Source organism: Talaromyces proteolyticus, assembly GCF_021365285.1.
Source record: "Talaromyces proteolyticus strain PMI_201 chromosome Unknown BGW36scaffold_2, whole genome shotgun sequence".
In the NCBI taxonomy this organism is placed as follows: Eukaryota; Fungi; Ascomycota; class Eurotiomycetes; order Eurotiales; family Trichocomaceae; genus Talaromyces; species Talaromyces proteolyticus.
This window is the reverse complement of record NW_025764278.1, coordinates 3,044,146-3,065,613: the sequence shown is the minus strand read 5'-3', so window position 1 is coordinate 3,065,613 and position 21,468 is coordinate 3,044,146. Positions and strand designations below refer to the sequence as shown.

Sequence of the window (21,468 nt, the reverse complement as noted above, 5' to 3'; positions counted from 1 at the left end):
CGTTGCGGTTGACGCACGCACAGAGGAAATCTGTGATATTTTATCATTGCAATGTTGTCATCTAAGGCCGCAAAGGCCCGCACAGATGATGCCGTGGAAGCGACGCTGCAAGAAAGTGAAGTCTCGAAGATCAATGACGGAAGCGACGACACCAAGGACACCACAGAAACGGCCACGAATGGCGCTGACGACGTTGCAAGCAAGGCCCAGGAGAGACTAGCAAAATTCAAGGCCCTGAAAGCCCGTGCTGTGAGTTTACATCTAATCGAGTTTCAGTTTTGTTAAGATGACTGACGTGCAGCCAGAAAAACGCCACAGACAGCAATCTTAAAGAGACAGCAGCAGAGTCTCAACGCCTCTCTACCGACCCTGCCCTGCTGTCAAGCCTGTCGCGCAAGCATGCGTTTGCCTCTCACAACCTTCTTAAAGCGGATACCGAGGCTGCTGGTGAAGACTTTGAGCGTAAACGAGCCTGGGATTGGACCGTTGAAGAATCTGAGCGGTGGGATAAACGCATGGATAAGAAGCAACGCCATCGTGATGATGTCGCCTTCCAAGACTATCGCCAGGATGCACGAAAGATTTACAAGAGACAAATGAGGGAGTTGCAGCCTGATCTAGACGCATATGAACGAGAAAAAATGGCAGCCGTCGAGCGCGCTGCAGCAAGTGGCGGACTGGAAATCGTGGAAACCAACGATGGTGAACTGGTTGCGGTAGATAAGAATGGAAGTTTCTATACTACTGCTGATTCCACCGATTTCGTCGAGAACAAACCTGATCGAGCAGCAGTGGATAAACTAGTCTCTGACATTCGAAAGGCAGAAGAAGTTCGTTTGAAGAAACGCCGAGAGCGTCGCGGCGATGATGACCCAGATGTCACCTACATCAACGAAAAGAATAAACAATTCAACCAGAAGCTTGCTCGATTTTACGATAAGGTAAGCTCGCCAGTCACGGAGTGCCTTCTATTTTATAATAGTTTGCTAATAATGCTATAGTACACGAGAGAAATTAGAGATAGTTTCGAGCGGGGTACTGCACTTTGAAGTAGCAGTTTTACTTCTCATAGACTACGACCATATTGTCGACTTGTCTTGACGTTACTTGTTAGAAAGCCGACGTGGCCGACTCAAAGCATGGTCTTCCGCCATGCCTTTGTCGCCAAACTCTCGATTTTCTTTGTTCCAACCACGCCACTTGTTGATTCATCGTCAATTGCCTCCACTACTGCCTGTGCCACAATATCAGCCTTAAGAGGCTTTTCCGTCATGGAACCAGTGAAGCGCTGGAGGCGTCCGCCAAGAACAGCGTTGATTTCTGAACCGATCATACCGCCCACGGCGATCGGCAACGTGAATTTTCTGCTGGAGTCGTATAGGAAACCTGGTCGAATGAAGATGCTTCGCAAGCTGGGAAATGTCGCTGATATCCTTGCTTCGGCTTCCCTTTTTGTTGTGATGTATCTACCCGGAAGAAGCGGCGCTCCCGCAGCAGCTGATATATAGACAAACGTTGGAACGTGTTCTTGGGAGCTCTCCTGTGCTAATGCGATGGCTAGCATAATTCAACGCGTAAGCCGAGAAGCTCCTAGACTAGTTGTATAGTCAATTGGGTTAGGGAGAAAAAAAATACCTGTGTCTCTATTCATTACTTCATACGTCAATTGACCGTCTCTTTCTTGAGGTCGTAGCTCGTCACCCAATCCTCGCTTCAAAGGGTCCTGAGTTCCCAGTTTTGTCGAACTAAACGCTCTTTGTAAGCCGCTAACAATCGACTCCTTGCCTTGCACAACGCCCTTGTAGTCCGCCTCCAGGATGATTCCCATTGTATGCACGACCGCTGTCGCATCTTTCAAAAACGGCTTGTATGTCGTAGGCTTCAAAATATCGGCCTTTGCCCATTCCACCGAGTCCGCCCAGCCTGGCTTCTCCTTCGAAGCTGTTACTGTATCCCATCGGGGCTCCCCTGAACGGCTGCTGAGGTCAGATTGATGCGCGAAGAGGCAAGTGTTGTATATGGCATACCTCAGAGATGTAACGGCCCACCCTCGAACGGAAGCATGTTTGCATATTCTAGATCCTAGTGAATGCGTATTGAAGATTAGATATTCATCTCATGCTATTCAATTGCAGCTCTAGCGACTCACCCAAAAACCCGCTTCCGCCTGCAACAACAATACGTTTCGACGCCATCCTAGCGACGAGTGCTAGAAGGTAGTAGAAATGAGGAGTCAAATAGAAATTTCAAACGACGCTAGATATACATGTTCTAGGTCTCCTTCACGGCGCTAGTTACTGAAGCTCTCTGTCTCGGAAATGCTCCAAGCCGAATGACGACACTTTCTCGGCATCCCGGGTTTTGTCACGTGCCGCAGATACGATAGCTTATCGAGCACTGCTTTCCGCCCTTGGTTCTTTCTGCCATCGTTGATGCGTAATTTAATTACTGGCCCTACCAACCTAGTGATTTGCAGGGATTTGCGATTGCCGCTTTTATCTGGAGATATTCTTTGAACAACGAAAGCTATGCCTGCTGCTACTGGCACGAAACGCGTTAGGGTAGGAACAAACCCCTCTACCTCTGACGGTTCAGAAACTAGCTAATTCTCAACAACAGGGTGTGTCTGTCTTCAGGCCATTTGGTTAGTACATCTGGGTGAAGTTTAATATCTTCCGAGATGCTAACACGCAGGAAGTCTACGGTAGTGAAGCAACCCCATTCGACCCCGAGAACCGCCCCGCGAACGCCCCAGCAGATCACACGCATCAATGGCGAGTATTCGTGAAAGGCGTGAACGACGAAGACGTCACATACTGGCTGAAGAAAGTACAATTCAAACTACACGAGACATATGCGCAATCGGTCCGAACAGTCGAGCAGCCACCATTTGAGGTGACCGAAACCGGGTGGGGAGAATTCGAGATTCAAGTCAAACTGTACTTTGTGCCTGAGTCGACTGAGAAGCCCCAGACCGTTTGGCACAGTCTCAAGCTGCACCCATACGGGGATGATATTGAAGGAAAACGCGAGCGGAGAGAGAAAGTTGTTAGTCAGAATTACGAGGAGGTTATTTTCAACGAGCCCGTGGAACAGTTTTATGATATGCTTACGGGCGGCTCCAATAACAGCCAACCGGCCAAGGGGAAGAGTGGTAAGGCGAAGCAATTGCAGCAAAGTGCGGGGAGGACAGCGGAAATCCCAGATAACGATAGCCCTGGAAACCCATACAGCAGGGCGACGGAACATGCTGAGCTGGGAAGGCTCGATGAAGCGCTGAAGACCGTCGATCAGATGATCAAGGAAGAGAAAGTGAAGCTTGTGGAGCGAGAAAAGAAGTTGGCAGAACTGAAGGAGAGCGAGGGCATCCCGGTAGTTACGAAAAAGAAATGATCGGGGTTGGTGAAATGATGCCGGATTAGCAGATTATAATACGACCACGAACTTCCCGTCGACTACATCGTCGTCACGCCGTCTCTTGGGACAGAGGAACCATGCTGTACCGTGATTAGGTCACTTTGAAGACTTGGTTTGCAACTTCGGACAGAAGACCAAAACGCAGTGTCGATTTAGTCAATGTTGAGTTGGTTTACTATACTCACCCGACTATGTTATACACCCCCAGACATGTATAGCGACGGATGTCTTTTTAATACCAAATTAGGTAGAAAAAGAAATGCATTAATATTCAAATGACGCACTTCGTTGCAAGGGCATTATAGATGACATGGAATCTGGAAAGGAAGAAAGAGAAAGAACAAACACCCAAATCCTCAAGCTATAATCGTAATTGGTTCAGGCAAGAATGAAAAATAAAGGGATTAAAAATGCCAATATAGTCGTGAAGTCAGTGGAGTCATCACCTGTCAGTAAATAGAGCCAGCACTAGCGACAAGGCGCAGCTGGCGGCTTGTGGGGAGGCTGCGCGTTTACCTACTACTTTGACAAGCCAGCTTACGACGCCACCAGCCCTATTCTTAGCATTTTTCTGTCAACCAGAGTCTAGAATGGGGACCATATTGGTCCTGGCTGAAATTATTGCATTGAAAACGGACGCAGACCCGGCCGTATCAGAATGTGAGACACGGGGCCGTGCACAGTGATCGACCATTCGGCGGGCATGTTTGATTATCGTCACAACAACAACTGTCACACTCTTTGACATCGTATTCTTCTTTTATTTATTTACCTGACACTCCATTCCCTCTCACCGCCATCAAGCGCCGCTCGTTTTGCTGTCCACCTTCTACGCACTCAACATACGGCTGACTTGCGATTCTATCGTTGTCGCTGTGTTTGTTTTTGATATTCACTCGATAAGAGAAGGTCTGGCGATTGTATCAGATGCCAACTTAGCTGTGAGGCACAATAACCATTTCAGACCTGATCTCTAGTTTCCCGTCTGTCTTTCAACATGCATGTATTAAAATTTCTTCCGTTTCTACTGCCTACCGCGCTAGCTTCATTAGAGGTTGCGCAGCGAAGTACAACCGCCTGCAACAACTCTCCTAGCCTGTGCAGTAAAACATATGGCCAGATTACTCACCTAGGAGCTCACGACAGCCCCTTCGTGAGAGACTCAACCACGGATTATTCAACATTTGGAAACCAGTGAGTGCCACTAGTCTGCCGCCTAATCTACCCTTGCAGTTCGCTGACTTGACAAGATACTACAATACCACAGTCCAGCTATCCGCAGGCGTACGGTTGGTGACGGGTCAAGTACACAAGAATAATAATGAGTGGCACCTCTGCCATTCAGGTTGCGATTACCTTGACGCTGGGACATTGGAATCTTGGCTGTCCGAGATCAAAACCTGGCTTGATAATAATCCTAATGAGGGTAATATGCCAGACCTTTCACAGCTATGACAAAGAAGTCTAACTAATATGCGTCTCAGTGGTGACTGTTCTGCTGGTGAACTCGGATGATGCATCCGCCTCGGACCTCAACACTGTTTTCAAAGCTGCAAACATCACCTCTTATGCTTATACGCCCTCATCGACAGGTGCTGTTGCCACATGGCCCACGCTACAGGAACTGATCAGTTCCGGTACCAGGCTTATGACTTTTATCGCTTCCTTGTCGGACAACACCGGGGCTACGTATCTTATGGATGAGTTTACATATATTTGGGAGAACCCCTACGACGTCACATCGGCCTCGAACTTCTCATGCAAGCCCGATCGCCCGAGCGATGTACAAGGGAACACTGCGGCTGCACTTTCTTCCCACCGACTACCCTTCATGAATCATTTTCTTGACCAGGAGATCGGAATTGGAGGAATTGAGATCCCAGACGTGGGTGCCATTTCAACGACCAACGGACAGAACGGGACTGGCAATCTACTGACTGCAGCCGATACCTGCAAGAGCGCATACTCCAACCGACAACCAACTTTTATCCTGGTTGATTTCTTCGATAAGGGCCCTGCTATCGATGTTGTGGATAAGTTGAACAATGTCACCGATGCAACTGGCCGCACAGCTGTCCCCAATACCAATTCGGCGGACACCTCAGGAACTACCACCAGCGGTGGAACCTTCGTGGGCTTGACCGATCTCGTAAACGAGGCAAAGACCGGCGCTAACCCGAGCTTAGGCAACTGGATCTGGGTCGGCGGCGACTGGGTCACCATCTTCGGCGGCGGCATCTCCATCTAGCACTTCCACTGGTTCATCAACTGATTCATCAACTGGTTCATCAACTGGTTCATCGACCGGTTCCTCTCCGTCTAACACGTCCGAAGCGTTTGTGTTCTTTGCTTCTTCGTTCTGCATTGCGTTGGCGTTTGTCGGATTTGCGTGGAATTTTTGATAAAGGTCGGCAATTTAATGATTGGTAACGACTTATTTAAATAGATGGGCTGCAAATCATACAGAATTTTTGAATGCCTCCGTAATTCATCCAGTCAGCCCTCACCACTACTCCTTACCCAATAACTTATTGACCGCAGCTACTTTATCCTCGAAAGATTGGATCTTGTCAGTCCTATAAACCGGAAGTGCATCAGTATCGTGCAACAAATTGACATGAATTGAAACCCACCTCGACCCACTACGGATATCAGACTGAATGCGCACAACGCCTTGCTGGTGTAGAATCGTATGAGCCTGCCCGATGACTTTGTGCACCTTTTCCCACGGTCCTTCTACAGTACGACGACTAATTAGCAAAGCCCGATCAATGTACAACCTCAAGAGGCCTCAGCATACCTAATGTTGTCCCGGCCGAATGCATCACGTATTTCAGACCCGACCTCTCAACCAATCTCTGCACATCGGCGATTTGCGCGGAGACAGACGCTGAGCCTGTTCCAATCTGTGTAGCGGCTAGCGTTAACAGAAGCTGGTTTCAGTATGATGGGATTACGGCGGCGTACAGGAATTAAGCAGAAGTCTGCAGTGCAATGCTCCGGAGTGGGGATGTTGGAGAGGGAGATGTCGCTTGTTGAGGATGACATGGTCTTGGCTAGATTTGTGTTAATAGCAGTCAGGACGAGAATCTGTGCATGGTCTTTCCCGCTTAACAATGAGGTGTGTGAGAGGTTGTGGATAGCAATGTGAATATGCGAAGTGGTTGTCTGTCTATATTCCGCGATGATGCAAGCGGGGCAGTACGTAGTTACTAGGGACTGACTGTATCTCCGCTGTCCAACCTTGGAACCGCTTACCGTTTACTCCATCCCCGTACGACTTTCTAAGTTTCTTCAACAATATTTATTATTTAATCATACAGCAGCGCGTCCATAGTCTTTGCTTTGTGGTCTCTGATTTACGGCACGCCCTGCTCGTACACATACACAACAACTAATCAGTCCTCTTTGCTTGCCTGGCCTTACTTAGATCAGCTGATTGGTGCTTCTGACCTCTCTCGCCATCGCTCCATTGGTCTGTCTGACCGTGCAGTCTCGCCTGGTTCCGCAAAGTCTTCTCTATAAATTGCCTGCTGAGGCTGGCTGTCTTCCTGTCCTGCACATCCCGCCTTGTCTTTTCTGACCAGTCAGATCAGCCCCGCATAGATCTGCTGTACTAGCAGGCCAGGGGTTGCGATTTCGAAAGCACTTTGACAGCATCGCTCTGTCCTGGTTGGCTGCATGTGCGGTTAGTTGCATGGTCGACGTTGACCAAGACCGGCATTAGGCGATGTGACTGGTCACAGACATTTGATCCGCCTCGAGTTGGTGATTGATCAAAGGATTCGTCTACGCCCGAAGTTGATGGTTCTGCATTAACCAGTTACAAGCCCTTCTTTTTTGCCCTCGTTTCCTTCTTCTCTGTGATCTGTTGGGAGGTTTTTGTGCTGTTTACTTTTGTATTTGATGTATTTGATGCTGTGGTGTCTCAGTGCTACTAACTATCCGCAATCACCTTGACCTGCATCCGCTCTATTTGTTGGGGAAAAGCGCTTATCAAGTTATTCAACCTGTCGAATCGGTGCATTGAATTTCTTCTTTTTAATTCAAAGATAAAGTTTTGGGAGATTCTTTGTGCAGGTGCAGATGGTGGGTTGTTTTACCTCCATCGACTTTTGTAGCCCACCTCACTGTCATGGTTTTACCAATGACCTCAGGCTACGGTCTCGATCTGCCGAATGACATTCAGTTGCAGTATCTTGCTGAAGGCGGTGCAAATATTGTCTACCGCATTGCCCTCCCACCAATATTCAACGTGCCACCATCAGAGATCGAATACTACGGTGATATAACGCCACCGCCAACAGAAATCGAAGATTCGTTAGAAGCTCGACTCTTTCGTAGGAATCTTGTGCGATTGAGGAAGGACGTTCAATTTGGCTTCCCCTACCGGGACACAGCCAACAACTTCAATACCAAAATCCGACATTTGTTCCGGCCTGAAGAGTTGGTTGACCAGATTCTTGTCAGGCTACCACCAGACCTGACTGCGCGCTGTAATGAGCAGCTACGAGCTAGCGAAAGAACTGGGAAACGCCCAACGAAACGCCATGGTGTTTACCTCGCCCCAAATGAGCCCTTCGGCATGCTCATCACCGATATGACCAACTTCGCCGACCCAGCGGCCACAGTCGTTGCCGAATTGAAACCAAAATGGCTTGTCCAATCCCCTTCAGCACCAGCCGGTGCGAGGAGATGTCGTACATGCGCATTACGTGATATGAAAAACTCAAACACTGATGGTGGAAAACCAGCACAACCACCACAGCTATTAGAACTGTCCAGATCATTCTGTCCGTTAGACTTGATATCAGAAAAGATAGAAGACATCCAGCGCGTAACGCGAATATTTAAAGGTCGCTCAGACCAGATCCGCATTGCAAAGGCACTTTGCCGTCATCCGACGCTGCTGAACCTTGTCTCGTTGCAGCAGGCACACAATGATGTGGGCCTTCGCGGTCCACCGGTACATTCAAGAGAGATGTCACTCGGTATGACACTACGAGATTGCACGGTTTATATCAAAGTAACCTCCCTACTCCTAATTTAATGCATGAACTAACCGAGACGTAGATCCCCCCGAAGACGGCCCAATTGAACTCCGTCTCGGCGACCTTGATCTCAAAACAGCAGCGAGTGGTAAAGCGAGCTACTGGCGGAGCATCGAGAATCGGCTTATTCTAGAAGGATGGTATATGGGAGAGAACCCGAGCCAGGTTCAAACAAGCGGCGAATGTGCATTGAGTCGAATACGGATGTGAGCCACGGCATTACACAAGTCGATAGCTTTCTTTTTGTGTTGAAGTTATTTATATCCTGTCCGGCGTTGGATTGTGGGAAACGACGTATTATTAATGGATAATATGTGCGTACAGATTCTATCTGATCCGTAATGATAATGCTCTTCGTTGGACCATTTCGGAAATATGAAGCTAGTGTTTAATACAGACTTATCCTCCTTTTGATTACATAGTATCAAGACATATTCCTCGAAAGAAAGCACCGAAACCCCCCCAAACTCGTACGGTTAGAAATTTAAAAAGTAAAGCACTGAAAGGAAGGAGAGAAAAAGTCTAACCCCGTCGAGTACTCTTCTTCAACATTTTCCGCTGCTCCTTCTCCTTCTCCCTCTCCAGGTACTTCCTCTGCTCTTCGGCAGTCATGCCGCGCAACACGCGTTCGCGTTCTTCTTTCTTGATCTTCTCAGCCGTAATCTTCCGCTCTTCGGCTTTTTCCTCTTCGTCGATTTTGCGCAGTTTGCGGGTTTCTTCTTCGCGAGCGTTGCGGAGTTTGCGGCTGATCTCCGGCCGCCAGTGGGCCAATGCCACGAGGGTGTCTGGGAGACGGAGGAAAAGGTTGTAGAGGGGAAGAGTGGAATCGTATCCGTTGGACGGCAGGCGTAGGGAAAGCTGGATGCGCTTTTTAGGGGCGGTATCCTCGATTCTGATGCTCTTGTTAGTTTTCGATAGTATGTGTCTTGTAGTTGGAGATGCTTACTTCAATGGCCTGTCAATGGGCTGGTCCGAAATTATCAGATACTCAAGCGCATCTCCAGCTTCCTCAATAGCCTTGATTAGGGCTGGCGTCAGGAGGAGATCGGTGATCTCGGCGCTCTCGGTCATCACAGTAGCCCAATCGGGGAGCTTGGCATTGTCCTTGGTAAAGGTCATGGAGACGTCATATCGGTCCACGCGAAGTCGGCGCATGGCATTCTTGTGAACAACAGCCCAGATGAATCCGTCGTAAGTGGAATTGGGGACCTTGATCGAAGAAGCGTCGCCAGCGGGTGCGGGAACAAGATCTTTCTCCTTGCCATCGAAGGTGTACAGAGTAGACTCGACTCGCTCGACCGGCGGTGGGAAACTTTCGAAAAAGAGTCCCAAGACGTAGTCCATAATGAAAATGATTGGGTTATAGCGCTTGATGAGCTTGATGGTGACGTCCAGGAAAGCGACATTCTGGCGACCAGTAGCATAGGACTGGAAGTCCTGCGCAGTCTTCTCCTTGAGTAACTTCTCGGGTTCGACAAGCTCCGATGATTCACTCTGAGCGATACCCCCGAAACCAACAACCGCAAATTCGCTCTGGAGCAGGGGGGCGTGTGCGACTGCCCATGCCTTGGCCTTGCTCCTGTTCTTGCGCGTGCCCCAAAAGTGGTATGTGAAGATGAAAAGGAGGAATGGCAGGATAAATGCCTCCTGCCAAAAATCACTCGGACTTGTTCTCTCCCACACGCGATACCACTTGGTAAAAGGGACATTCGAGGCGTCGGTGACAGAAGCAGCCGGAGCAGATCCAGCAGCAGTCAAGGGGGCAGGAGACGGATCAGGAGCGCCGGCAAAATCAGCGAAATCTGTAATACATGATTGGCAAGTTAGTCAATTGATCCCCCATTCGCTTGCTCGGTCAATGGGCTCTTTGTTGGTTGTTGCGGATGGAAAACCCGACTTACCATCATCGCCTGGGGCGGCGCCAGAGGGGGCAGCGCCGCCAAACAAGTTATTGAAAACACCAGCCATTGCGAATACAAAGGGAAGTTTGCTACCAACAATGGCAGGTTGTCGCAACGTGGTGTTCGGCTGGGGAGAAGGAGAAGAGGCCAAGCGAGAGAGAGACTGCACGGAGGAGACCACGGCAGGCCCGTGCACGAAGCTTGCTCTTTGCTTCCGTTATTGGTTAAGTCATTACGCGTTGGTCTTTCTAGAAGGCCGCTAGAACCGTGAGGAACATCCCTTCATTATCATCAATGTCCGACATGATAGTTATGCGGTTACTTTATATTAACTGATCACTATCTTCAATACTCCTGCTAATCAATCTACAAATCGAGCTGCAGCCTTGGTCTCATCTCTCGTCGCCTTCAGGAAGGGTATCAATGCAGTGCCTCCGGTCCCGTAAAAGACCTGCGCTTCTTTCTTCTCTGTGGACTCGGGCTTAAAAGCTGCAGAAGCTGTCTTTGGAGACGAATTCGGACTGCTATCCATGCAAGCCGATGTAGCAGAAGCCAGGTTGAGTCGCTGTGTACCGGACACACTCCTGTCGCTCGGCGACGACTGAGATTTCCTTGCCTGCATGATGATATACCTGGTGACTATTTGAATGTGTTTATCGCGGAACCCACCGAGTTTCATCACGGCCGTATTGTACGTCTGTCTCACATCGGACGATGCGGGGAGGCTCATCGCATATTGCCGTATATTGGCAACAGTGCCAATATATTCGAGGAACCGGCGGTGTGGGCCGGGCATATAATTTCTCATTTCCTGCACAGCACCGGCATTAACGTCAAATCAATATACGAATTTCGGGAGGCAGGTTCCGACATACCTGCATGAATGCTCTATGCCCAGCTTCTTTATGTCCTACCTCCCCACTAGCAAGATGCTCGATACCGAACGCAATATCAAACAACTGAATCAGTGAGCTCTGCGCATTGCTTCCTCCACTATATTGATGCCAGTCCCCCTTTCCGTCCCCGATATCATAAAAGACACCGTTTGGCAGACCCGCGGCTGTCATATTTTTCGATCCCGCCAGCAATGGGCGGATCTGATGGTAAAACACTGCCGGTCTATTCCTTTCATACATCCGTTCCAATATACAACCCAGCTCTTCTATACAAGCTGTCATTTCGTTGAGAACACGTACGAGCAAATCATTATCACCAATTTCCACCGCATTAATGCCGTTTAAGACCAGAGGAATCGTCTTTGCGCCGCACGCTTCCATTGCCACGGATATCACGAGGAACCATCGTTCATCGTCCGTGCCGGTAAGTGAGTTGATGAGAGCGAGGTTGTCCGGATTTGTGAGATCGGCATCTGTCTCGGAAACAGTGGCGAAATTCCACAGGTTCAAAGCCGCATATGTGGCACAGGGCGGTAATTCCAGATGAGTGGAGACCTCGAGAATGGGGCATGCGATAGATGGCGGGAGCCTCTATTATCGAGTCGACAGTTAGTATGAGTTACAAGGGCCTTGATATAGGGCTGGGTTTGTTTTGATACTAACATCCTCGGGTCGTTTCCCGCCCCAAATGTATGCATGCGTCAGGAACGCAAGGATGAGATATGCTCGTTGCCATTCGGCCTCGCGGTAGAGTTTATCCGTGGAGAGAACTGGCAGGCGCAACACTTCACGTCGAATGTAGCCCGTGCTTATGAGATCTGGGAGATCAGCCATAACTGATTCCCATGGGGCATAGTAAGGATCTGGAAGGTGTTGTAACGGTGGTTCTGTAGGTAGGAATCCATTATGAAGGGAGACACTAAACTGGTCGAGAGGGATGGTTGGCGACTCCAGCATCTTGTCTTATAATGAAGAATAAACAAATAAAGAAAAGAATACAAAATATGGCTCCAACTGCCTTTTGATTTGGTAGATCGTGAAAATTAATGATTTACAGCTTGTTTGGTCCAAGTCAAGAAATGATTGACGATAGAATATGAAGTCTATATAAGTGCAATCGTACACATCCGGTAATATGAAACTTACCAGGCCACTTCCGTATCCTTGACCCAACAAACAAAGTTATACAAACCATCTTATTCGTCATACATAAGTTCTTTCGAAATGGAATGAGGGTTTGAAGCGGCAAAACACGGATATACACGCGGTTGATAAGACACGGGAGCGGAAGCGGAAGCGGATACGGGAATGTCATGGTGGGGAGAGGACTGTCAGACATTGATAAAGGTGTGAGCTAGTCCATTGACATGCTTTAGATTCTTCTGTGAATATACGTTCAGTGCACCTGTGCAGTTCTAGTAATAACGTGCAGAAATATACATCATATCGAACATGGCGCCGGCATTGACAGTACCTCTATTCGAAGAACAAAAGGAGATTTCAAAGTTCCCTAGTAATGCATTAAGTCGAGAATATGCAGAGTCGCTTGATAGCGCCGATCCACTGCGCTCTTTTCGAGATAAGTTCATTATTCCATCGAAGTCGAACCTGAAAACTACGAAACTAGCGAAGCCGGGTATGTTCAAACAAGAATACGTAGAATGATACATGTATCTGTTAATAACCATCGAAACAGGCCTTTCGCAAGACCAGTGTATTTATTTCTGCGGAAACTCACTTGGTCTACAGCCCCGCGCTACAGCAAAGTATCTCGAGGCCCATCTCGATACCTGGTCATCAATCGGTGTTTGCGGACATTTCAGGGACTTGGAAGACTCGCCATTGAAGCAATGGCAGTTACTGGCCGAGCAGGCTGCTGAAGACATGTCCAAGATTGTCGGCGCAGCCCCGGAAGAGGTTGCTGCTATGGGAACCTTGACCTCGAATCTGCATCTTTTGCTGGCCAGTTTTTATACTCCTACCCAGACCAAACACAAGATTCTGCTAGATTGGAAGGCCTTTCCGAGTGATCATGTACGGGGATTGTAGTCCATTGCGAGCCGGTTAAATCAACGCTGACAGTTTGTATAGTATGCTATTGAATCCCAGATTAAATGGCATGGTGGGAACCCGGACGAGTCGATGGTTCTGATCAGTCCGGACGAGGGCGAATATGTCATTTCGACGGAAAAGATTCTATCGATTATTGACGAGCACGCTTCCGAGGCTGCAATGCTTTTGCTTCCCGGGATTCAGTATTACAGTGGCCAGTTCTTTGACATTCCGACAATCACAGCCTACGCCCAGTCCCGTGGTCTAGTGGTAGGCTGGGATCTCGCTCATGCTTATGGAAATGTTGAAGTGAAGCTGCACGACTGGAATGTCGATTTTGCTGTCTGGTGCACGTATAAGTATGGAAATGCAGGGCCGGGAGCAATTGGTGGCTTGTTCGTTCATGACCGTCACGGTGCTGTCGACTACAGTCAAGGAGAAGATAAGCCAGTGTATCGAAACCGTCTGAGTGGTTGGTATGGCGGAGATCGATCAGTGAGGTTCAAGATGGATAACAGTGAGTTGATTTTAAGTATCTAAAGAGAATTATGGGTTAATATAAATCCAGAGTTTAAACCTATTCCCGGCGCCGGAGGATTTCAGGTGTCAAATCCGTCAGCTGTGGATTTGGCTTCGTTATGCTCTGCATTGTCGGTCTTCAATGACACTTCGATTCAGCAAATAAGAGCCAAGTCGCTCCGCATCACAGCATATCTCGAGCATTTATTGCTGGCCGGGACTACCGAAGAATCGCGGCAATATCGCATCATCACACCATCAGATCCTAATTCCCGAGGGGCACAGCTAAGTCTGCTTCTCAAACCTGGGCTTCTTGACCGGGTTTCTCAACGGTTGGAAGATGCCGGTATCATCTGTGATAAGAGACAACCGGACGTCGTCCGTGCAGCGCCTGCACCGTTATATAATACTTTTACTGAAGTTTGGGAATTTGTGAACGAGCTGAAAGCGGCGGTCCAGGATTAGTAAAATTATGGATAGTCTGAGTATGAAGAAATTAAAAACAATTATAAATTTCCAGTAGAAAACCAGTCTTCTGGGTTACGAATAAAGTCTTGCCCTTGCGTAAAGAAGTTTTCTGCAAGCATAGAAAATTGATCGTCGTAAGGATCCACTGGGGTTGTTAATAACCCTGTATCCATGTTCTGGCTGACATTCTGGGCCATGAAGTTGGAATTGCGAGGTGTTTGACGTGGTGTACTATGAGATGAACCAATCCTCGTGGGTTGAGGAAGAGGGGATGTGTTGGATACTTCAGGAACTCTTGTAGTACTCCCCAGGTAAAGCGAGGGTCCGAAAAGGCTGTTTGTTGTATCTGAGACGCTTGAAGAATAATCAAGTATTTCCCAAAATCGAGATAAATCAATCAGAAGGGTCTTATTTTGCGCCTGGGCATAGGGAACGTATGATGCTTCTACTGCCCCGTTAAGAGCTTCTAGCTTTTCTGCCTACAATCTTATTAGCAGTAGAAACAATTGAGAGAAAGGAATAAATGTACCATCTTCGCCATATGAGGCCACTCCTTCCCCAAGTCACGCACAAAATTTGTACAGGTTTTGAAACGCTCCTGCTTGTTTTTCCGAATAGCAGCGTCTTCTGTGAAACTGAGCTGAAGTTCAATAGTTGCAACAACGGCCACACAATACCCCAAAAACGGATCGGACACTTTAAACCCCTTCTCCGCGAAATACCGCACAAAGTGGAGGATCCAGGTAGTGTGAGAGGCTAGCATGTCAGATGAGTGTTGAAGGAAAATTTCTGGAATCACACTTTTATGATTCCGCAGAACCAGTGATAGCAAAAGAGGATGATTAAGGAGACAGAGAATCGTGTGGTACATGAATTGATTAAGAAACCATGGTCCCCAGTAATCCCGGTTCGATTGGAGATCCTCGAGGGTCCGTTCATCAAGATTAGCATACTTAAAGCGATGTGTGTAAGGCATACGGGTCTCTCCGTCCATTTGAAGAGCTATTATTTTCGAGTACTCTGATTCCGGAGACCAAGGCGGGAAGTTATTTGGCTTCCCACGACGCTTGACGTATGCAGCTGTCCTAGAAAATGTCTCACTAAGTAAAAGTACATACGAGACAATTCCTTCATCCTTCATTCTGCGTACTATTCGAGCTTCAATACCAGACGGGTCAAGGCCGTCGATGTTAGGCGCTTCCCCTGTGCTCTTGGGATACCTAGGAAGGCAGTCTTGACTGGTGAAATCGAGAATGTGAACCTCTTCACCGTGAAGTCGACGTAACAGACAAATGCTCCAAAAGCAACGTCGGCGTTCTTCTTTGGCGACATCATCTTGTATTGATACAGGGTCTAGCGCCAGGTTGGCACATCTAGCAAGGTCTAAAGCGAGACCACTGTGTATTGTTGCTTGATGAATATTTCCATCTAAATTTGTTAGAAATACTTTGTGCGGAAATGGATTAGGTTCAATCATACTGGTAAACTCGATAATGCTCAGCAAGCAAAGGCTCTGAAGCGTCGAGATCTCCACTGGACCTCCCAGCACCCGTCTAGTGACAAGCCCTCTGGCGGCTTCCGTATACGAAGCAGCTGCGGTTGGGATATCATCGAAGTCGTTTAATGGAGGATTCGAAAAGTATCTTAGGGCCAAAGCTAAGATAGAATAAATAATTTCAGGATCCCGTTCGTCAAGCGTCCTGAGAAATGTTTGGCGGTGGAATAATGGTAGAGGTTGGCAGTCGCAATAGACCAAGTAACTACGCGCAATGTCAAGCACCCTATCCCAAGAAGGGATAAGAGTCTGATCGTAGGAGATCTTACGTGTAGCCGTAGAAGTGAGTCCGCTTTGCCGTAATGGCGAGTTCACATGGTTGGTTTGACGCGGTTCATGTTGTCTGCAGGTTAATTAGAACTATAAAGACTAGGCCGTTTGGACGATCCGAATACCTACCCAATACTTCGCAGGACCTCAGTCATTTGGGCTTCTAAATTTCCTAGCCGATGCTCCTACACCATGAAATTAGCCACACCCTCCTAATGGTGACAAGGTGGACGATACGCACTACACCCGGCCTATGGCTGTCAGATGAGATCTCGGATCGTGCGTCCACAGCAGGAGAGCCCGATTCTCTCCACGAGCGGCGCCGATCTGATAAATAGGTGCAGGTTTGGCGGAGTCGGGCACAGTAGGAGCATACTGGCTGCTCACCAGGACATCTTGTCTTCTTACGTCTAGTTTCGGTTTAGATTGTAGACGATTGGGTCCGCGGAAGAGTAGCATTACCTGCATGGCTCGCAAGCCAATTGAACACGCTTCCGGCGTCCGCTAGATGACATTTTAGCTAGCCCATAGCTACCAAATTCGGGGTATATCAATGTGGCCTGTCATTCATCAATTGATGTGGTGGTGTGAAGAAGGAAAGTTCAACCCGGCCCAGCACGGAACGAGCCGGGTGGGGCGTCGTCCCTTGTAACAACGTCAGTTTTCATAATAATTGTTCTTTTTATTTAATAAACAGGCCTGTTAGAACACTAGGAGGATTTGGGATAATTGATATTAGACACTGACGAGAAAATCTTAAGCTTGAGAGAAGAAGAGGAAAAATATTGTAATCTACATGTCCAAGTCGATATCTCATCGACTTGTTAGGATTAGTGTCCTACAATCTGCAATCGCGAAAAGTGCGAGAATAAAGTAAAGGGAAAGTGGTAATGATTCTTAAGCTGCAACAAATAGTATGTATATCAATCTAGATAGACATCAATATAGCCATAGTGACCACGCTGGCAAAAGTCCACCTTGGCTTTACAATCCCAGCACTCGTCGTAGTCCCGTTGCTACTGAGAGCGCTGCTATACCTTTTCCAGCTCCACGCCAAAAGCCAGGGGCTTATAATACCTTCACAGGAATCTAGGAATATAAATTCGTATAATAATGAAATTCAGCTCAGAAAATCGAAACCTGTTAAATGCCGTCAATCTAAATCTGGCAAATTGTTGACTTGTTAATAAAATTAACTCGTTCATCAAATACATACACGAAATGACATCAGTCATGATATATGACTATCTTTCACTTTTCTATCCCCTTCTATATCTTATCGTCTCCAATCTTACAAGAAGATCTGTTCACCATTAACATACAAGCTAATAAAAGCGAAATATACTCAAATCAATAACAATACTACTCCAATGCGGTCACGCTCTTTCCTTACAATGGGGTAGATGTCGTCCAGTTGTTGGGGAAGCCATGTCTAATGTAGTGTGTGGGTTTCATGAACCATCCTCCACCACCGCCATCACCGCCAACTACCACAAACACATCAACTACCACCACTACTTTGACCTCAACATCCACCTGAGTCCCTCAACGACTTTACCAACAACACAGTTATCGATCGCTACAGAATAGCCTAGTATAACAGATAATGCAGCTTTCTCCACCGCTCGGGCTCAACAGAGAAGATAGCACGGCCTCCAATTACGGAGACACCAGTATTAATTTCTACATGTGCGATCACCGTCACAGAGTTAACAGTAATTTTAATAACAACAAAGTTGAATTTGGCAAATCAGCTTCTCTCCGGCTAGGATGGCCTAGGCAATTGTCATCACGGTCAATTCAACAATTAAAGCTTTTCACTCGTTATCAATCTCGCTGCATTGGAGAGCTTCGAATACTAATAGCTACCGCTTCACGGATCTTGGGCATGACACTGAATCTGGGCTCGTGTAGTAGTCAGCTTCGGTGAGTATATTAGGACGCATCTGCTTCGGAGATTTGGGCCCACGCCTGAGCACCAAACTCGACTAGTTGGTTTAATGGGCTGCGAAAAGAGTTCTAGTTGAAATGTAACCTTTATTAGATGGGATATTGTTTCAATACATCTGTTTAGTGCTCCGAGTAATGCGCATAGAATCATATTTGTGTGAATCCCTAGTGAATACTGTGAGGGCAGCTCGGTAGCTTACTTCTTGGTCCTAAATGCAATTGAAAATGAGTCACTCGAGATCGCATTTTCAGTTGCTCGTAAACTTCGGGCTCGGAGTGAACTCGGACTCTGGCCTACATCCAAGATGGAAGTACTAACTAACAAATCAATGAGTCTTATTAAAGCAGATCAAAAGTTGCGTATAGATCCTAGTTCATTTTAGCTGCACGGGATATATTATAGGAAGAGGCTGCCCAATACAAAGGCCTGGAATGAACACCGAGAAAATAATAGCATAACATATTAGGGCCAACATATCAGGAAATACTATAAATAATTCTTCCAATCTATGAGATACCTCACCCACCATTTCATACGAAAAGAATCTGTCCGTCTCGAATAGGAAAGGTTGCAAGTTCATTTCCCAAATAGGAAGAATCTCGCGTCCAATGACACACCTCGCACCCAATCCCGACCAATCAATGCGCGCTCAACGTGGCGAAACAGCGTCTAAGATGAATCCCGATATTCCGTGCTTTTAACTGTGGAAGCCGAGAAAAATCCGTTTTTGCACGTCATTTAGCATCAAACTCATACGGGTGGTGTTTATCAAACCAAATTTACTCGTCGCTATAAATAAAGCCATATGGACCATTTTTGTTGTAAGCCACCAAGCCAAATAAATTTTTAATAACCTCTATCAATTCTGACCCCAACACGGCGTTTTAACTTTGAGATCAATTGATATTTGATATTTGATATTTTTGACAATTCCGTCAACTGGTATCTCGACATCTGAAAAAAGAATTCGACGTCTCAGACGCATCCAATTCTAATGGCAACAAATACACCATCGACTGGACGGGTCTCTTCAACAAGCTCGGAACTATCTCTACACAAGCCTTCATCATCGAGCTCATTCTTAAGCAAGATCAGAAACCGCTTCAACAACAAATGTGCAGAATGGGCTCCACTCATGAAAGCTAAAAGCAACCTTGACTCGGAATATAACTTTGCGCCGGGGAGATATGCCGGGCAGGGGATATCGGCTAGAAGGGAGAGGGATTAGAAATACTTCGTTTTTGAATTAGAGGTTAGTAATGTGCTTGATATACGCCGGTGCACGATTACTAACTGACTTAGATGCATCTGGACGTCTTTTACAAGTCTCTACGCGGGGTGGCGATACTTTTTTCATTGTTATTTATAATTTCACATTGGGCCGAATGGATGTCGATAATGGCGAATATGGGAACATTTCTTTGATAGCGACCGGTTGATCTTTTTATTATTTCAATGAGTATCCGAGAAACCGAAGAAATTGAATTCGTATCAGTATTTAACATCATGATCTTTTTTAGTACCCTCAATCCAGATCATGAGATGAAATGATATATCAATTGATACTGGTGCAACTACTCGAAATCATAGCATGTACCTTCAGCTTGGATGCTAGGGTAGTTTTAGGGATTATGCATCTAGATGTCATATAGATGAATTAATAACATTCAACATGATTGAATTTTTGAGTAGGGAAAAAGAGGGGTTGACCGAGTGCCTCGGACATAAAATATCTTTGTCCAATACTATGTACTAGGAATATTCGGGTTAATAAATAGTTCATTCGATGATGACTTAAAGGACCGACACACGAGCCGATTTACTCCCTGAAGCTTCGTGCCACTCCCCTTTTGATACGTTACGTACAGTAACCGGTCTAACAAATGAAAGATTAACTCATATCATATAAATTGGGATCTAATCTAAACTGAAAGCTACATATGTATGATATCGCAATGCATAAAAACATCAAGACCAACTCCACAAAACGATTTGTCACTTACTTGGCGCCAAAAATCTTGACGCGTTCGTCAACAGGTTTGAACTGCTTCTCAGCTGCAGGAGATTCAATGGAGCCAAAAACAAGCTGGGCCTTCAATTCCCACTCGCTGGGAACAGCGAAGGTCTTGGAGAGCTCGGCGTCGATGAGGGGGTTGTAATGCTGCAGGTTGGCTCCAAAACCTAGGGTTTCCAGGCCAGCCCAGACTGTGCATATCGTGAGCTGCAGACCTTTCTGGGGTTAGGGAACATGTTAACTTACGGAACCATTGGTGCATGGCGTTGGAATGCTCAGCCCACGGAGCAAACTTGTCTCCAAAGGCAGGAAACTTCTCCGCAAATGGCTTGACGTGAGCAGGGTCTTCGTAAAAGAGGATCTGCGAAACTGTCAGGCATTTGCTCTAAAATTAACTTACTTCATAACAAGACTTTTAGACATACAGTTCCATATGCAGCCTTGAAAGCATCAAGCTTGGGCTTGGTTTGAGTGTCGAAAACATCCTGAGGAACCGCGCCGGTAGCAACGAGACCCTTCAAAGCATCGACGGCGATATCCCAGACCTTGTCGTGGTCACCATGCAGGGCAACGACAATACGGGTAGATTGAGTGTTGAAAGAGCTAGGAATGTTCAGAATAGCTTGCTTCACAAGATCCACGACCTCGGAATCCGGCACGGGGGCATTCTTGCCCAGATGATAAAAGCTGCGGCGAGCCTTAGCTATCTCAATAAGAGTCTGTGTAGAAGGAGACATATTGACGGATGAAGAAGAGAATGGTCTGCTGAAAGATCTCGAATATGGTTGACGAGAAGCCTTGGTGGGATGTACAAGTCTTGCAGAGGCAGCGGGGAGGACAGAAGTAGATATAGTCCCGCTTCTTGAAAAGTGGGAGACAGACCTCGTCCCACTTTGTAAGCGTTGAGCAGGGTTTACTATGGATGAAAGGGTTTTAGAAGAGGATCGAAAAGCGCCGAGAGTGGAGCTCAAAGACATCTTGGATGGTGTCGCGCAAAATTAGAATCGATATCAATGCAGAGCGGGGCGGTCAACAACGAATTGAAGTGCTTTTAAAGCGAGCAGATATTGCAGATTATGCAAGCTGGATGACGAAAGCCAGTAAAATAGCCTGAAAGCACGGGAAATGTAGGATTGTTACAAGAGACAACGGGCAGGCACAGATGGGATGCGGAACTGTTCCTGGATTTATTAGAAATCAAAGGTGCGTAATGAGTGGTCAAACGTGGATCGATAAGCATTAGTTAATCTTCGGCCTTCCGATTCGAAGATAATTCCGTCGTACCTTATTTTATTTTTAATTTTTTCTTAACTAATCGCGTCTCGGCCGCCGGATATAGCCGTGGCATTATTTCCGTGATTTTTCATTCCGCAT

The 21,468-nt window shown here is 47.0% G+C and overlaps 11 protein-coding genes across 11 annotated transcripts; 5 read left to right on the top strand and 6 right to left on the bottom strand.

Annotated features, from left to right (window-relative positions):
* Positions 1 to 51: 51 nt before the first annotated feature.
* On the top strand, positions 52 to 1,001 carry BGW36DRAFT_288099 (SYF2 splicing factor family protein; the record flags this gene model as incomplete). The annotated part of the gene is made up of 2 exons (XM_046210550.1): positions 52 to 249; positions 306 to 1,001. The coding sequence occupies 2 exons, from the start codon at positions 52 to 54 to the stop codon at positions 999 to 1,001; spliced, it is 894 nt and encodes a 297-aa protein (XP_046077198.1).
* Positions 925 to 2,307, bottom strand: BGW36DRAFT_370822 (uncharacterized protein). The gene is made up of 4 exons (XM_046215285.1): positions 2,150 to 2,307; positions 2,028 to 2,082; positions 1,636 to 1,976; positions 925 to 1,557 (listed from the first exon to the last, which is right to left on the bottom strand). The coding sequence occupies exons 1-4, from the start codon at positions 2,193 to 2,195 to the stop codon at positions 1,133 to 1,135; spliced, it is 867 nt and encodes a 288-aa protein (XP_046077197.1). The 5' UTR covers positions 2,196 to 2,307; the 3' UTR covers positions 925 to 1,132.
* BGW36DRAFT_370818 (histone acetyltransferase subunit) lies at positions 2,308 to 3,814 on the top strand. Its single transcript, XM_046215284.1, has 4 exons — positions 2,308 to 2,561; positions 2,620 to 2,644; positions 2,699 to 3,497; positions 3,603 to 3,814. Exons 1-3 carry the CDS (start codon positions 2,529 to 2,531, stop codon positions 3,391 to 3,393), a joined length of 753 nt encoding a protein of 250 aa, XP_046077196.1. The 5' UTR covers positions 2,308 to 2,528; the 3' UTR covers positions 3,394 to 3,497; positions 3,603 to 3,814.
* A 125-nt stretch (positions 3,815 to 3,939) lies between these two features.
* Positions 3,940 to 5,665, top strand: BGW36DRAFT_335428 (PLC-like phosphodiesterase; the record flags this gene model as incomplete). The annotated part of the gene is made up of 3 exons (XM_046212937.1): positions 3,940 to 4,611; positions 4,668 to 4,843; positions 4,902 to 5,665. The coding sequence occupies exons 1-3, from the start codon at positions 4,415 to 4,417 to the stop codon at positions 5,663 to 5,665; spliced, it is 1,137 nt and encodes a 378-aa protein (XP_046077195.1). The 5' UTR covers positions 3,940 to 4,414.
* Positions 5,666 to 5,926: 261 nt separating this feature from the next.
* Positions 5,927 to 6,465, bottom strand: BGW36DRAFT_287663 (putative cell wall biogenesis protein Ecm15; the record flags this gene model as incomplete). The annotated part of the gene is made up of 4 exons (XM_046210523.1): positions 5,927 to 5,993; positions 6,051 to 6,153; positions 6,218 to 6,323; positions 6,385 to 6,465. The coding sequence occupies 4 exons, from the start codon at positions 6,463 to 6,465 to the stop codon at positions 5,927 to 5,929; spliced, it is 357 nt and encodes a 118-aa protein (XP_046077194.1).
* A 1,087-nt stretch (positions 6,466 to 7,552) lies between these two features.
* On the top strand, positions 7,553 to 8,678 carry BGW36DRAFT_423696 (inositol-pentakisphosphate 2-kinase-domain-containing protein; the record flags this gene model as incomplete). The annotated part of the gene is made up of 2 exons (XM_046219864.1): positions 7,553 to 8,408; positions 8,491 to 8,678. 2 exons carry the CDS (start codon positions 7,553 to 7,555, stop codon positions 8,676 to 8,678), a joined length of 1,044 nt encoding a protein of 347 aa, XP_046077193.1.
* A 312-nt stretch (positions 8,679 to 8,990) lies between these two features.
* Positions 8,991 to 10,436, bottom strand: BGW36DRAFT_287972 (uncharacterized protein; the record flags this gene model as incomplete). Its single annotated transcript, XM_046210543.1, has 3 exons — positions 8,991 to 9,360; positions 9,415 to 10,270; positions 10,370 to 10,436. The coding sequence occupies 3 exons, from the start codon at positions 10,434 to 10,436 to the stop codon at positions 8,991 to 8,993; spliced, it is 1,293 nt and encodes a 430-aa protein (XP_046077192.1).
* A 294-nt stretch (positions 10,437 to 10,730) lies between these two features.
* On the bottom strand, positions 10,731 to 12,314 carry BGW36DRAFT_335422 (Indoleamine 2,3-dioxygenase; the record flags this gene model as incomplete). The annotated part of the gene is made up of 4 exons (XM_046212936.1): positions 11,929 to 12,314; positions 11,245 to 11,856; positions 10,892 to 11,180; positions 10,731 to 10,837 (listed from the first exon to the last, which is right to left on the bottom strand). Exons 1-4 carry the CDS (start codon positions 12,220 to 12,222, stop codon positions 10,731 to 10,733), a joined length of 1,302 nt encoding a protein of 433 aa, XP_046077191.1. The 5' UTR covers positions 12,223 to 12,314.
* Positions 12,315 to 12,717: 403 nt separating this feature from the next.
* On the top strand, positions 12,718 to 14,301 carry BGW36DRAFT_394308 (putative kynureninase; the record flags this gene model as incomplete). Its single annotated transcript, XM_046217903.1, has 4 exons — positions 12,718 to 12,901; positions 12,962 to 13,299; positions 13,357 to 13,834; positions 13,886 to 14,301. 4 exons carry the CDS (start codon positions 12,718 to 12,720, stop codon positions 14,299 to 14,301), a joined length of 1,416 nt encoding a protein of 471 aa, XP_046077190.1.
* Positions 14,302 to 14,342: 41 nt separating this feature from the next.
* On the bottom strand, positions 14,343 to 16,284 carry BGW36DRAFT_394307 (putative C6 transcription factor; the record flags this gene model as incomplete). The annotated part of the gene is made up of 4 exons (XM_046217902.1): positions 14,343 to 14,783; positions 14,834 to 15,732; positions 15,784 to 16,202; positions 16,259 to 16,284. 4 exons carry the CDS (start codon positions 16,282 to 16,284, stop codon positions 14,343 to 14,345), a joined length of 1,785 nt encoding a protein of 594 aa, XP_046077189.1.
* Positions 16,285 to 20,079: 3,795 nt separating this feature from the next.
* Positions 20,080 to 20,831, bottom strand: BGW36DRAFT_423691 (Nitroreductase-like protein; the record flags this gene model as incomplete). Its single annotated transcript, XM_046219863.1, has 3 exons — positions 20,080 to 20,285; positions 20,341 to 20,455; positions 20,520 to 20,831. The coding sequence occupies 3 exons, from the start codon at positions 20,829 to 20,831 to the stop codon at positions 20,080 to 20,082; spliced, it is 633 nt and encodes a 210-aa protein (XP_046077188.1).
* Between the last annotated feature and the right edge of the window lie 637 nt (positions 20,832 to 21,468).

Coding starts and splice junctions, on each gene's coding strand:
- BGW36DRAFT_370822 (XM_046215285.1), bottom strand. CDS start 2,195: ATGGCGTCGAAACGTATTGTTGTTGCAGGCGGAAGCGGGTTTTTGG. Junction 1,977..2,027: donor TGGGCCGTTACATCTCTGAG/GTATGCCATATA, acceptor TGACCTCAGCAG/CCGTTCAGGGGAGCCCCGAT. Junction 1,558..1,635: donor AGTAATGAATAGAGACACAG/GTATTTTTTTTC, acceptor GAATTATGCTAG/CCATCGCATTAGCACAGGAG.
- BGW36DRAFT_370818 (XM_046215284.1), top strand. CDS start 2,529: ATGCCTGCTGCTACTGGCACGAAACGCGTTAGG. Junction 2,562..2,619: donor CTGGCACGAAACGCGTTAGG/GTAGGAACAAAC, acceptor TCTCAACAACAG/GGTGTGTCTGTCTTCAGGCC. Junction 2,645..2,698: donor GTCTGTCTTCAGGCCATTTG/GTTAGTACATCT, acceptor ACACGCAGGAAG/TCTACGGTAGTGAAGCAACC.